Source organism: Lontra canadensis, unplaced genomic scaffold (genome assembly GCF_010015895.1).
Source record: "Lontra canadensis isolate GAN:19392208 unplaced genomic scaffold, GSC_riverotter_1.0 scaffold9, whole genome shotgun sequence".
Taxonomy (NCBI): Eukaryota; Metazoa; Chordata; class Mammalia; order Carnivora; family Mustelidae; genus Lontra; species Lontra canadensis.
The window spans coordinates 26,907,156-26,919,804 of record NW_022631003.1 but is presented as its reverse complement, the minus strand read 5'-3'; the positions used below and the strand labels follow the sequence as shown (position 1 = coordinate 26,919,804).

The 12,649-nt window shown below is 35.9% G+C and overlaps 1 protein-coding gene across 3 annotated transcripts in view; it reads right to left on the bottom strand.

Moving 5' to 3' along the window:
• Positions 1–512: 512 nt before the first annotated feature.
• The window catches only part of SLCO1B3 (solute carrier organic anion transporter family member 1B3), a 65,835-nt gene continuing 53,698 nt past the window's right edge, over positions 513–12,649 (bottom strand). For 2 of the 3 annotated variants that reach the window (XM_032855119.1, XM_032855120.1), the window contains exons 12-15: positions 11,476–11,660; positions 7,106–7,170; positions 4,149–4,266; positions 513–1,543 (exon numbers count right to left, since the gene is read on the bottom strand). In XM_032855119.1, the coding sequence (XP_032711010.1) occupies positions 1,330–1,543; positions 4,149–4,266; positions 7,106–7,170; positions 11,476–11,660 (582 nt within the window). In that variant the 3' untranslated portion in view covers positions 513–1,329. The remainder of the gene's footprint in view (positions 1,544–4,148; positions 4,267–7,105; positions 7,171–11,475; positions 11,661–12,649) is intronic. The other variant, XR_004382365.1, reaches the window with a different exon arrangement.

Below are 12,649 nucleotides of genomic sequence, written 5' to 3'. Positions count from 1 at the left end.
CCAGGGACTCTATACAGATTTTTTTTTTTTTTTTTTTTTTAAGGAGATGTTCAGGCTGTATGACAAATGTTTTGGATCAGAATTTCTGGGTTGGGCACACGATTGGTTTCTTCTAAAACAAGGAGTTTTGGGCGCCTGGGTGGCTCAGTGTGTTAAGCCTCTGCCTTCGGCTCAGGTCATGATCTCAGGGTCCTGGGATCGAGTCCTGCATCAGGCTCTCTACTCCACAGGGAGCCTGCTTCCTCCTCTCTCTCTCTCTCTCTGCCTGCCTCTCTGCCTACTTGTGATCTGTCAAATAAATAAATAAAAATCTGTTTAATTAAAAAAAAAGGAGTTTCACAGGTTATTCCAATGCCAGAAACTTTTAGCCTACTAAATATAAAAACTACAAGTTTTAGCATTCAGTATAAAGCTGTTGTCATCTAACAAATAGAATAGTCAAGTATTTGTTCTCATCCACTCTCCTCTTGTCTTAATTTTGGGGATGTGAAAGCTTTCTCTTGGTGAACCAAAAACAGACACACAAATATGCAACTGAGAAACAGCTGGTAAATTATCTGGTACAGACTCCATGTCTTCCAGGAACAGACAAATGAAATGAAGACACATCTTTTAAGTGAGCTTTGCTTTTTCAAGTAAATGTGTTTCCTTAATCCACTTCTATGGTCCTAAAAGAAACTTAACACATTCCATAATATGTTGTTCAGCAATCATAGCTTGCAAATTCTAAAATATCTCTATTTCTCCAGCAGTACTTTAATGGAAGGTGGGAAGAAGATGCATCATGGGCTCCTAGCTGAATGCAATTTCAAATTATAAATTAATAAGGTCTGTGAAATATATGACTTAATACATGAATGACAGATGTCATGATAGTATAGTGGTTCTATCATACTAACTTCATGCTTGAGTTATGAGGGCCAAACTGGCTTAAAAAAAGGTATTGGTCTTCTCTCCTTATTTAGTTTATTAATTTCTCTCCTCCCTTTTCCTCTCCATTTTTTAATCACTGGTTTTATTGAGTTATAATTACCAGAGCAAATATTTTTTTCTTTTATTATATACTGACCATACTTCTCACTTTAAATTTGTATGGAACATGTGTCCTAATCTTCACCTCAAATGCACAGCCATATCCTAAGCAATGCATGCTCTCATTCCTTTTCATTTACAGTCTGTTTATTATTACAAATTCACAGGTGATTCACTGTACCATCATAAGGGTGGGAGAACTATTAGTGAAAGACCAAGAACTGCTCAAAATACCATGCTACTAAATTCACACAATGTTGTTTGAAATACAACAACCTAATTTTTTTTTCTCTCCCTTTACATATGTGTTTCATTGTCTGCTCTGGAAGAAGGTACAAAATATCCATCATTATTTAAGTATTCTAAGTTTGCTTCATTTGTATCTTTTCTTCCATTTTCTGATGCCTTGGTATCTTTTCCTTGATATATTTTCTTCATAGTGGAAATTAATACAACAAATAAAATAAGTGCTAAGAATCTTAAGCTCTCCATCAAGCCCATGAAGGTATTTCTGTGAAAAGAGAAGAAAGTAAATTTTCACGTTAAAGTATTTGGAACAATTTACAGTGTTTCTCTCCAGTATGCAGAAGACCTTAAAGGAAAAAAAAAATGATGTTTGAAATTATACATAATGATACTAAGGCAGAAATTCTAGTGTTTTTTTATTGACACAGATAGAAAATTTAAATTATTTTAAAAGGAATATTAAGCCACAGAAACTAAGGGTGATTAACAATCTACCCAAATGCTTTCCATAAAAGTAAGGTATATTTCGGATGTTTAACTTTCTCAAAGGCAGATTAGTTCATGTGTAATGGAAATGGATTATAAAGGAATTGACTGTGAGATCACCAAAGTGAATTCATTTAGATAGGAACCAAAATCTAGTTTATAGGCTAAATACAGTCCACAATAGCTGTCATGTGGACTACTGGAAGTTCTAGTGAAACTATATTAAATTACCTAGCACACATGGTCAAATCTTGTGATTCTTAGCTTAGATTGCACATTAAAATCATCCAAGGAGATTTTAGAAATCCCATGCCCAGGGCACACAGCCCCTGACCAATTAAATAAAAATTTCTGAAGATGGACACAGAAATTTGTAGTTTTTAAAGCTCTTCAGGTGATTATAAAGAACAAGAAAGATTGATAACCACTGACCTAGTAGCTTAGGAAGCACTCACTGGCCTAAAGACATTGTTAATTAAATGTAGAAAAGCTTTAGGCACAAAAACCTTGAAAAATTATTAGGTTTAACTGAAGGTAAATGGGATTATATAATTTTGAATTGTTTAGGCTTAAATCTTTTAAAATGACAACATAATGTTGTGGTGTACCAAAAATAACAAAAGACATATTTTAAAATATCAATAACATTTGTCTCATTTGGGGGTTATGTCAAGTAGTTCTACCCCAATGTTAAACTTTTCAGAGTTTCCATTGAAAATAGAAAAATTACTATGCACTTTTAGTTATGTGACTGTTGCTGAGAAAACTTGAATAAAGTGGGTTTAGATTTAGGATTGATGTCATAATGTAGGTTTCAATTCCTTGCAGTAGGAATTTATTATTATTTGTCTTTGTTAGAGAAAATTAATGAACAGTTATCCGGGTATTACAAAATATTAAATCCAAAAAAATCATAAAGTGACTATCATTTTCACTGTTTCTTTATTGGGAAATTCACGGCTGTTTTTAAAAACTTTAAAAATTCCATTTCAGATGATCTTTAGGTAATTACTTGCAAAGTACTTTAGGCAATGAACACAATTGACCAAAAGGAACGTGATAAGGGCCATAAGAGACCTTCAAAGTATTAAGAGTTCTAGGAGTGTTAGTTATTTGTAGCTGGTTGGAATGGTACCAACTTTATGACAGAAAATCACCTAGTTGGAATCATACAATATATAGCTTTTTCAGACTGCCTTCTTTTATGTAGCAATGTGCACTTGAGATTCTGCCTTATCTTTCTGTAGCTTGATACTCATTTCTTTTTATTGCTGAAGAGTATTCTGTTGTATGAATGTATCACAGTTTGTTTTTCCATGTACCATGGAAGACCATCTTAGTTGCTTCATTTTTTTTTTTACAATTATGAATAAAGCTGCTATAAACATACATGTGCAGATTTTTGAGTGGGCATGTTTTCTGCTTATTTGGGTAAACACCAAGAGCACAATTACTTGACCACATAACAAGCCTATGTTTAGCTTTATAACAAACTCAGACTCTTCCAAAGTGACTAAATCATTTTGCATTCCCACCAGCACTGAATATGATTTCCTGTTGTTCCACATCCTTGCCAGCATTAGTAATGTTTATTCTTTTTAAGAGCTCTTTATATATTCAGAACATTTGCCTTGTGTCTGGTTGTAAGTTACAAGTTCTTTTTCCAGTTTATCTTTTGTCTTTGAACTTTGCTTAAGTTTTGTGACACAGAGATTTAAAAATATTTAATCATTTTTTTTTCTACTGTGGTTTTAGGGGTGTGGGTCTTACTGAGAAACACATTCCTACTTCCTAGATAATTAAATATATTTCTACCACAATTTTTTAATACTCATAGTTTCATATTGTAAATTAGTGTGTTTGAATAACCTCTAATTAATTTTTTTAAGGCTAAGGTACTTCTGCAACTATTTCTTTTCTCGATCCAGTTATTTCCCTCTGAACAGAACAATATAGAAACTTTTTTTTTCTATTTTTCCCACTAACATATTACCAGAGCCCCAGCATCAGTTTGTTTCTTCTTAGAGAAGCCAGAACAGCATTGAATATAGGTTTTTTTAGTATTAGGAGAGATTTTAGAAACAACAAAACAAATTTTAGTACAAATCCCAGACCTTTCTCTTATTAGCTGTATGATTTTGAACAAGTTACTCATTCTCTTGAGTCTTTGTTTCTTCATATTTAAGGAAAAAGGAGAAAATCATTCAACTCCTGCAGTTTCCAACTATTAAAATGAGATACCATGTTGCCTGATAAAATACAGAATGCAAAATGCATTAAAGGGTGGCTGTAATTATTATTATACTGAAAATGACCTTTCATCGTTTGGGAATTAATATAGTCAAAGGAAAAATCAATTAATAAAAATATTTATGACAACTTACCCATATAATGTGGAATCATATATCCTGCAAGACCCTCGCTTCCCACAGCTGCTGGTTGACCACTTCATACATGCTCTATCAATCAGAGCCCCAAAATATATAGGAGCTGGAATTCCTCCTGCAACATGAGATGAGAAAAGGCCAATCCAAGGAATGGTTTCAAACATAACTGGGTGATATTTTTCATTGATACATTTTAGATTAAGTAAAAGTTGAAAATTTTGGAGCATGCTTCCATTGTTTTGATGTAAATTTACTCAAGGATTGAAACTGTTAGGAATCTCAAGGTCTCAAATCACATATAATAGCATAGATATCTGCTATCTGCCTCACCCTGCCGACACACAGAGGGAAGAGAAGAGGGAACAATAAATGCCCGTATGCTCTGTTCCTCTTATTATTACCAACTAACTAAAGCCTAACTGGCGAGAAGGAGAATGTTGTCAGCACAGAAGTTATGTTGGTTCATATATAATTTTCCTAGGCAAGGAGAGCTGAAAAGTGTGGGAGTAGAATTGTAACTTCTCAGAGAAAGGAAAGACCTCTCAGCGCAACTATTGCAAAGTCAGGAGAGTTTTCAACCCCAGTTTTAAGAAAGCTAGCACTTCCTCCCTTGAAAAGTACAGGCCCAGTTTCACAGAATACTGGGCCCTTGACATGTTGTCCTTCTTTCTTGGCTCAGAGCTCCACTTTGTCACAATCTTGCATTTTCTCTACATTAATTGTATGTATTTTTAATACTTCACCAAAGCAGTGTAGGCTGTCCAACTTAGGGCCTGTGGCTGAATTTTGTTTCTGTTCTGGTATCACAGTACCTGGTGTCTGGTGGTCTGTGCCTAAGCTAATTTTTATCTGTAGTGAATGATTTTTCAGAATGCAAGGCTTTTTTAGAAACACAGATGTTGTCTTACAGCAGAAGCACCCATCTGCTTACTGCTATTTTAATAAACTCTGAGATACACTCCTAGTTCTACGTATTGTTAATTTGACCAAAATTTTAGAGACATGCTGGTAGAGATCTATATTCCATATGGTAGATCTGAAATGGTCATGATTTTACTTTGTTCTTTTTGTATTTTGATGAGTGATTTTCAATTTTTATTTTGTTACATAAAAATGGTTGTGATTCATATTTCAAAACTATTGATTCCATTTATTTCTAAATCTCATTTTTCTAAGAAAGAGAAATCTGGGATGACAAAAGACTGGTGTCTGGAGCCAAACATATCTGAGAAAAACTGGTAGTAAGAAAACGTGTGAGAAATTTACAGCTTTCCACAAATTACAGCCACCATTTTAAAATTGAAAAATACATGCCAATAATTTATTTCTCCCATACAATGCCACTGGTTTGGCCAAACTTTTCATTAAATGTTTTAGGTAGCCAGCTTGGTCTTTAGTCATTACTGGAATTTTGAAACTTCAAATAATCTATTTTCCAAATATCCTTTTCAGTTTAATATGCTCTATAGACCTCCCACAACTTACACATGTGTTGTATTAAAGACAGCTTTTTGTGAATTGAAGACTACTACTCAGGAAGTATTTTTTCCAAAAAGTAGTTAGGTTCTACTGTGCCATATATTGGACATATCAAAACAGTAAGCTCACATTTAGGATTGCAAAATTCCCTTTGTTCTCTTTTATGTCACTAGAAGAATTTCCACTAGGCTCATCTTATTTCATCATCTAAAGGGGAGTCCTAGATTCCCACATTCTATGTTCCTCTGCTAGCTTCGGTGGCCTAGCTTCTAGGAGAGAGGTATCTCCATTGTATCTGGAGGCAGGAAGCTGCCAGGACAGACAGAAATGCAAGAGCAGAGAAGGATAGACGAGAAGGCTGGGATGAGAACTAGAGGGTAATCGTGCAGCACCCCCATCTTCTTCTCTCCAAGCCCTTTATATTTCCTCTTTTGACCTTTGAGGATCTGTGGCCTTCTCCCCAAATATACTTCTTGGACAACTTCTCCATTGCACTTAGCCAAAGAGTTATGCTTCTTTCTTTTGCTTGCAAGGATCCCAGGGATTGACCCCTCCCACTTCCTTTTCCTTCTGCCATTCGTGGTTGCCTCCAGGCCATGGTCAGTCTTCTACCCCAATCCCTAGATGAATGAAGCTCTTTTCCTACTTCCCAGGAGCAAGCATATTATTGTTAATACGTCTTACAAAGGGGCACACACAGGAGTGAGGTCAGCAGTTGTAGAGCTAACAACAGAAATCTCTGTGGTATAAATGGCAAGTTCATAGGGATAAGGGGAAAAGGATGATTTCCTAAATCTTGTGCTAATCACCTCATTTGAATATTTAGAAATAGAACTCTTACTTCTGAAGTCTAAGGCCGTACTCTTAAACAACAAAAAGCACAATATCCTGGGCTTGCTTTCATTCAGAGCACTCCCTTAGTCCGAGATGCTCAGTCCTACCTACAAGATTAGTTCCCATTTCCTCTTGCATTTTTCACTTCTGATAAAGATCAGCTTCCCCAGCCTTAGAGAAGTGAGCAGTGGGAAGCAGAGCAACAAAAAGTCCTCTTATATATAAAAGTCCTCTTATATCACGCAGTCTCGGCATGACTGGGTTCCCAGGCCTTCCAAGCTGTTTTGGGCATTACCCTCCTTATGTGGAAGGCCCTCCACTCTGCCTATGGGAAGTAATATTCCTAAGTCTGAAAGTAGAAAAACTTTGAACAATACCTATCTTTGTGTTAGAAAGAGCGTAAAACAAATATTATGACTTTTTGTTCTAGTTAAAGATAGACTTCGACTAGAATTAATGATCAACGTCTCTTTTAAGTTACTTAGATTTCCTCTATCTCATTATTTTTTATCACCAAAAATAACAATTATTTTTAATTACACTTTTAAAAATTTCTTGTGACTGGAAATTAATTACATCCAGTTGTGAGCTTTGATGCAAAAATGTATATCTTAAATTTTTAATCTGTATATTTAACATACCTAATGCTCGTATAGTTAGTGAATGGAAACCCACCGCAAGGGATTTCAGTTCAGGTTGAACAGTTCTGAAATAAGATAAAGGCAAAGGCACATTAACCATCTCCAAAATACCAAACCAAGTTCAGTATCAAAACATTTCTCAGTGGCATTTTTTTTCATGATCAGATGAAAACCTTCAAGTGAATGGCTGACATTATTTCAAGTTTTATTTTCAGTTGTTTTAAAAGGCAAAGAGCTGAGTAATAATTATTATTCTTTTATTTATTTAGCATGTTGAGATTTCAAGACGGTTTAACATTTTCACACTTGATCCTTTGAAATTCTTTAAGTGTGTGGTGGGAACAAACTTTATTATGCTTATGAAGAAGCAGTTCTCATGTGACCCATTCAGTTGACACAGGCCATATGCTACATCGATCCCTTTATTAAGATCTTGGTATGAGAACTTTTTTACCATCTTATTTCTGCCATTGCTACTAACAACAAAGTTCACTAATATGATTCATGAACTATGTAATATAACCAGGAGGGTCAAAAAAGTTACTTGTATTCTAGTGTCTAGTGTATTTAAAGGCGTTTTAAAGGGAGCAAGCACATTTGTATCCTCTCTTAGAAATTACTCACTTGCATTTGGAAATTTGTTTCCATAATTCCACTGTTCTGTATTCAATAAGATGATGACACTACCATGTCATTCTGTGATATTCCTGTGATAGCTTAAAACACATCATATGAAACGAATTATCCAGCAGCAGTGGCAGGATGGGGGGAAGCTCAAAAACCTTGTCTTTTTTGAAATATTTGATTAAGTGATACAAAGGTGATGGTTGTTTTTCTAGAGCTGTTTGGATGACTGTATTTGTTCACAGAAAAAAGTAGATGTAGTCCTTCAACAAACATTTGCCAATCGGTCCCTGAGATACTCCATGCTAGTTCTTCTTGAATAAAGAGATAAATGGTGTTTCATATTGACTGAGTGACTTGGAGAAGTCATGTAACCTCTTTTAGCACTGGCCCTGGTTTTCATATTCCTGGGTTGCTGGGCTCTCACCCCCACATGATTTAGATCATTCTTTAATCACACCCAGTCTCCAGCTCCTTTTATATCACTCAAACTTCCCTTGTGCTCCCTGTTACCGGCAAAATCCTTAGATCCTGAGTTCTTAAGAACCCATTCACTTTCTTATTCTAATGAAGCCTGCTGCCCCCTGATGGTGCTCTTTCCATACAACTCTTAAAGGGCTGGTTTTCTCTGCAATCTTACTGGGCCTCAGTGTAGATGTCCTTGTTGCTCTCTTTCTTTTAAACACCTCCAGACCCTAGTGCCCCCTCTGAAAAACCTCTAACTCCCCTCAAGTGGTGTGCTATCCTAATATATCATTACCTAACCTCCTCCTGCCTATAGATTCTGTAACTACAGATACTAGTATCTTCATCACATTCCTTGTGATCATTCTTTGGAGATTTTAGTACTAGACTCTCTGTCATTTTTTTCTGAAACTACTGCTGCCACTTTTCCTAATTATAATAATCCATGTAGACCTCCTCCAATGATCTGGCCTCTGGGTTTCTTGACCTCTTCACTCCTTTGGTCTTACCTCACCTACCCCATGGTCATGCTAATCAGTACACCTTCCCTAATTCTCAGTTTTGAGCACACACTCACCGGAAGCACCTCTCAACTTTTAAACTCACTCTCTCCAATAAGCCTCAGGCCCACAGGGCTCTTCAGGCCCTTGCCACCTCCTACTTTGTGCCAGATCATCTCCATTTTCATGTCCTCAGTTTTCTCACCATGTTCTCTCCAAGATATAATCATTCCTTTCATAGGCTCTGGACTTTCTTGTCCTTCCCATTCCTTACTGTCCCAGGCAAGCAAAAATGCTTTCATCCAACCCCCACCTTTTCTGCACCTATACCTAGAGAACTGCTGGCTGGAGGAAATCATTCAAATACTCTGACTAAGCTTATTTGAAACACAAACCCTCAGGGCCTCCAGTACAATCCTACTGTATTTTACTAGTTCATCTTTCCAGTTTATTCTCCCAGCCTTTAAGATAACTAGTTTCCATTTCCTGATCTCATCTGAAGCCTCTTATTCCTCCTTCCTCTTAGCTGATTACCTTGCTTTTTATTTAACAGAAAAATTAGAAGCAATCAGAACAAAATTTCAATAGCTTTGCATGACTAAAGCTACATGTCTATCATTTTATTTTTACCACATAGAAGACATCCCCTTCCTTTTTTTTTTTAATATTTTATTTATTTATTTGACAGAGAGAGATCACAAGTAGGCAGAGAGGCAGGAGAAAGAGAGGAAGCAGACTCCCTGCTGAGCAGAGAGCCTGATGCGGGCTCAGTCCCAGGACCCCGAGATCATGACCTGAGCAAAAGGCAGAGGCTTGACCCACTGAGCTACCCAGGTGCCCCAAGACACTCCTTTCTATTACAGAGTAAATTCTGTGTACTTGTTATATCCCTTTTAACTGTTCCCCCTTTAATCGTTTCCTCTCTTTCCTACACTATCAATCACCTTCCTCTCTACTGGATAATTTTCATCAGCGCATAAGCATGCTATAATATCTAGTATAAACAGAAATCTTGAGGCCACACCCATGCTAACTTACCATACCTTTTCTCTGCTTCTTTTTATAACACTACTCGTAAAAATAATTTTCCTATTGGGTATCTGCACTTCCCCTTCTTGCATTTTCTCTCGATCCTTTGCGAAGTAGCTTTCTCCCCGCCCCACCCCCATCTTTATGCATTATTTTCGTTAACGCTATCAGTGACAAGCACAGAATGAAATCCAGTGAAGTCTTCCTAACCCTTAACTTCCACGACTCGCGCTCTTGGTTTTTCTCCAACCACATGGGACCTCCTTCTCAGTTTTCTTCAATAGATTCTCCTTCTCTTCTCGGTTTCTGGAGATGGAGTGCCTGAACCTTGATTCTGAAATCTTGTTTCTATCTTTACTCAGTCCTTAGAAGATCTCAAAAGTGTCATGGATTTAAACAGCTTCTGTATGTTGCTGATTCCAAAATTTATGTCTCCACCTCTAATATTTCTCCATAGGCATCTCAGATTTACAGGGATAGAACAAAGTCTTACTTCTCCACTTTCTCCAAACTACCCTTCCCTAGTCTCACTAGTTTGTTCAACAGTACTACTATCTTCTCAAAGTCAGGCTAAAACCTTGGGATCATCCTTAAACTTTCTTTCTTACATGCCACATTCAATCCATTAGCAAATCCTATTGACTTTACCTTAAAAACAGAACAAAGACTGAGATTCATAACACTTTCTATTTCCTTTACCATCACAATCCTCAAGCAAACTGCCATCCTTTGAAGAACTATCATAGCATTCTCTCCTCCCTGTTTCCATTCTTGCATACCAAAAACTTTTTCTCCACTCCAAAGCCAGAGTGATCTTCTAACTGGATAAGTCATTTGTATAATTCTAATGCTCAAATGTCTCTGTTGGCTTCTCAGTACAATTAGAATAAACTCCAAAGCTGTTACCATGCCCCACAGGGTGTGTATTTTCTGGACTATGCTCTTCACCTGTCCCCACATCAGCATTGTTCGCACACTCATTTTTTTTCAGGTCTCTTATCAAATGACTTCCAATGCACAATATCTCAATTAGTACCATTTATTTCCCTCCCCTTATATTCTTAGGCTGATTTATTTTTCTTCCTAATCCTTAACACTTCTATTTTACACACTTACTTGCTTATTTATTTATTGTTTTTTCTCTTCTACCCTGACCTCATCCCTCACCACCCCTGGAAGGTAGTGAAAGCAAGAACTTCATCACTTTGCTCACAGTTCTGTCCTTAGCACCTATAATTGTGCCTGACACACAAAATGAATAAATTGAATCAGTGACTATTATCACTAATGCTTAGTCTAATTTTAATAACAGCTTTAAGATGTAAGCATTGGAAAATTATTAATAGGCTGAGGTTTATATTTTTATTCTATAGTCTGCTTCATAGAAGTTTTCTTTCAATAAAATCAAAGGCTGGTGAGGGATTAGTATATGTTTTTGACAAGGGTAATGTTTAATGTAACCTTATTAATGATATTATAAAAGACATTAATGAAACAATGATCTCTAAAACATAAGTGACATTATAAGTGTATAATGTCATTAAAAATAAATATAAATGACACTAATGAAACAATGATCTCTAAAACCCTCTTTTACCCTGCAAGAGATCCTAAATTGAAAAGCTAAGACTTATTAAGATAAAGAACAAAATACAAATTTGTGTTCCAAATATATTATGGAAAATATGTACATTATTAGGTGTATTGATAGTCTAGTATAAATAAAAATGTTTTTTAAAATGTCATACTTACTTAAAAATCAGCATGATAGTTGGGGTGCTTCCCAATGAAGAGAAAAAATAATTCACGACTTGCACCAGTGAATAGATATAAAATTTTTTTGTACATTGACTGTCTCTTGGACATTCACCCAAAGTCACTGAATTATTTTTGTTCTGAACACCAATTACTTCCACACAACTACAGTTATAAAACACCTAAAAAATAATTTTTGAAATATTGTAGAATATATTTAGAAGATATGGCTGGGCTATAAATACATTTCATTATATTTAAAGAAGTTTCATCCATTCAAGCTAAATTATTTACAATGCTTAAAGAAAGTATTCTGAAAATACAGTTGTTTAATAGTTAAAAGGCAAAAAGTTCCTGGATTCCTCTCTAAACAACAACAACAAAAAATTCAATTCACTATTAACATTTAATTTATACCTAAATTAAAAATTAGGAAAAGATAGAAAAAATTAATGTTTGAAACACTGTATATAATTTCTCATTAATATGTTTTTTTAAATAAATTTTTCTCCCTCTCATTTGTACTTTCTATAAAACACCTAGGTACTGTTTTTAACAATGCTACTAAGTGTCAGGAGCAGGAAGAGAAGGGAAGGGAAGGATTACTAAAAGAATCCAGAAAATAGAGTTTTGTGGGGGGCAAAACCTGGCACTAGAGCTACCCATTAGAATGGGTCAGAGTCTAGGGGAATAGGAGCTAGGCAGAGGTACTAGAATCCTACTTTGGTCCACAAAAACAACATCCAAGAGCATAGTGACAGATTATAGGATATATGATGTTATTACCAGAGAGGTACAACACAACAGAATACCCTAATGGGCAGATCACAGAAAGGGAAAACTTAGGAACAAATGATTTTAGAGATTTAATTTGTCAGGCAGTTTATTTAGATAGGTGGTAGTTTTAATAAATTCTGTTTTGAGTCTAGGCTAAACTAAGGTTTTCTTTTTTCTTTTTTAAGATTTTATTTATTTATTTGACAGAGAGAGACACAGCAAGAGAGAGAACACAAGCAGGGGGAAGTGTGAGAGGGAGAAGCAGGCTTCAGCTGAACAAGGAGCCCAATATGGGACTAGATCCCAGGACACCAGCATCATAATCTGAGGTGAAGGCAGAGGCTTAACACCTGAGACACCCAGGCGCCCTAGGCTAAACTAAGGTTTAAGGGAA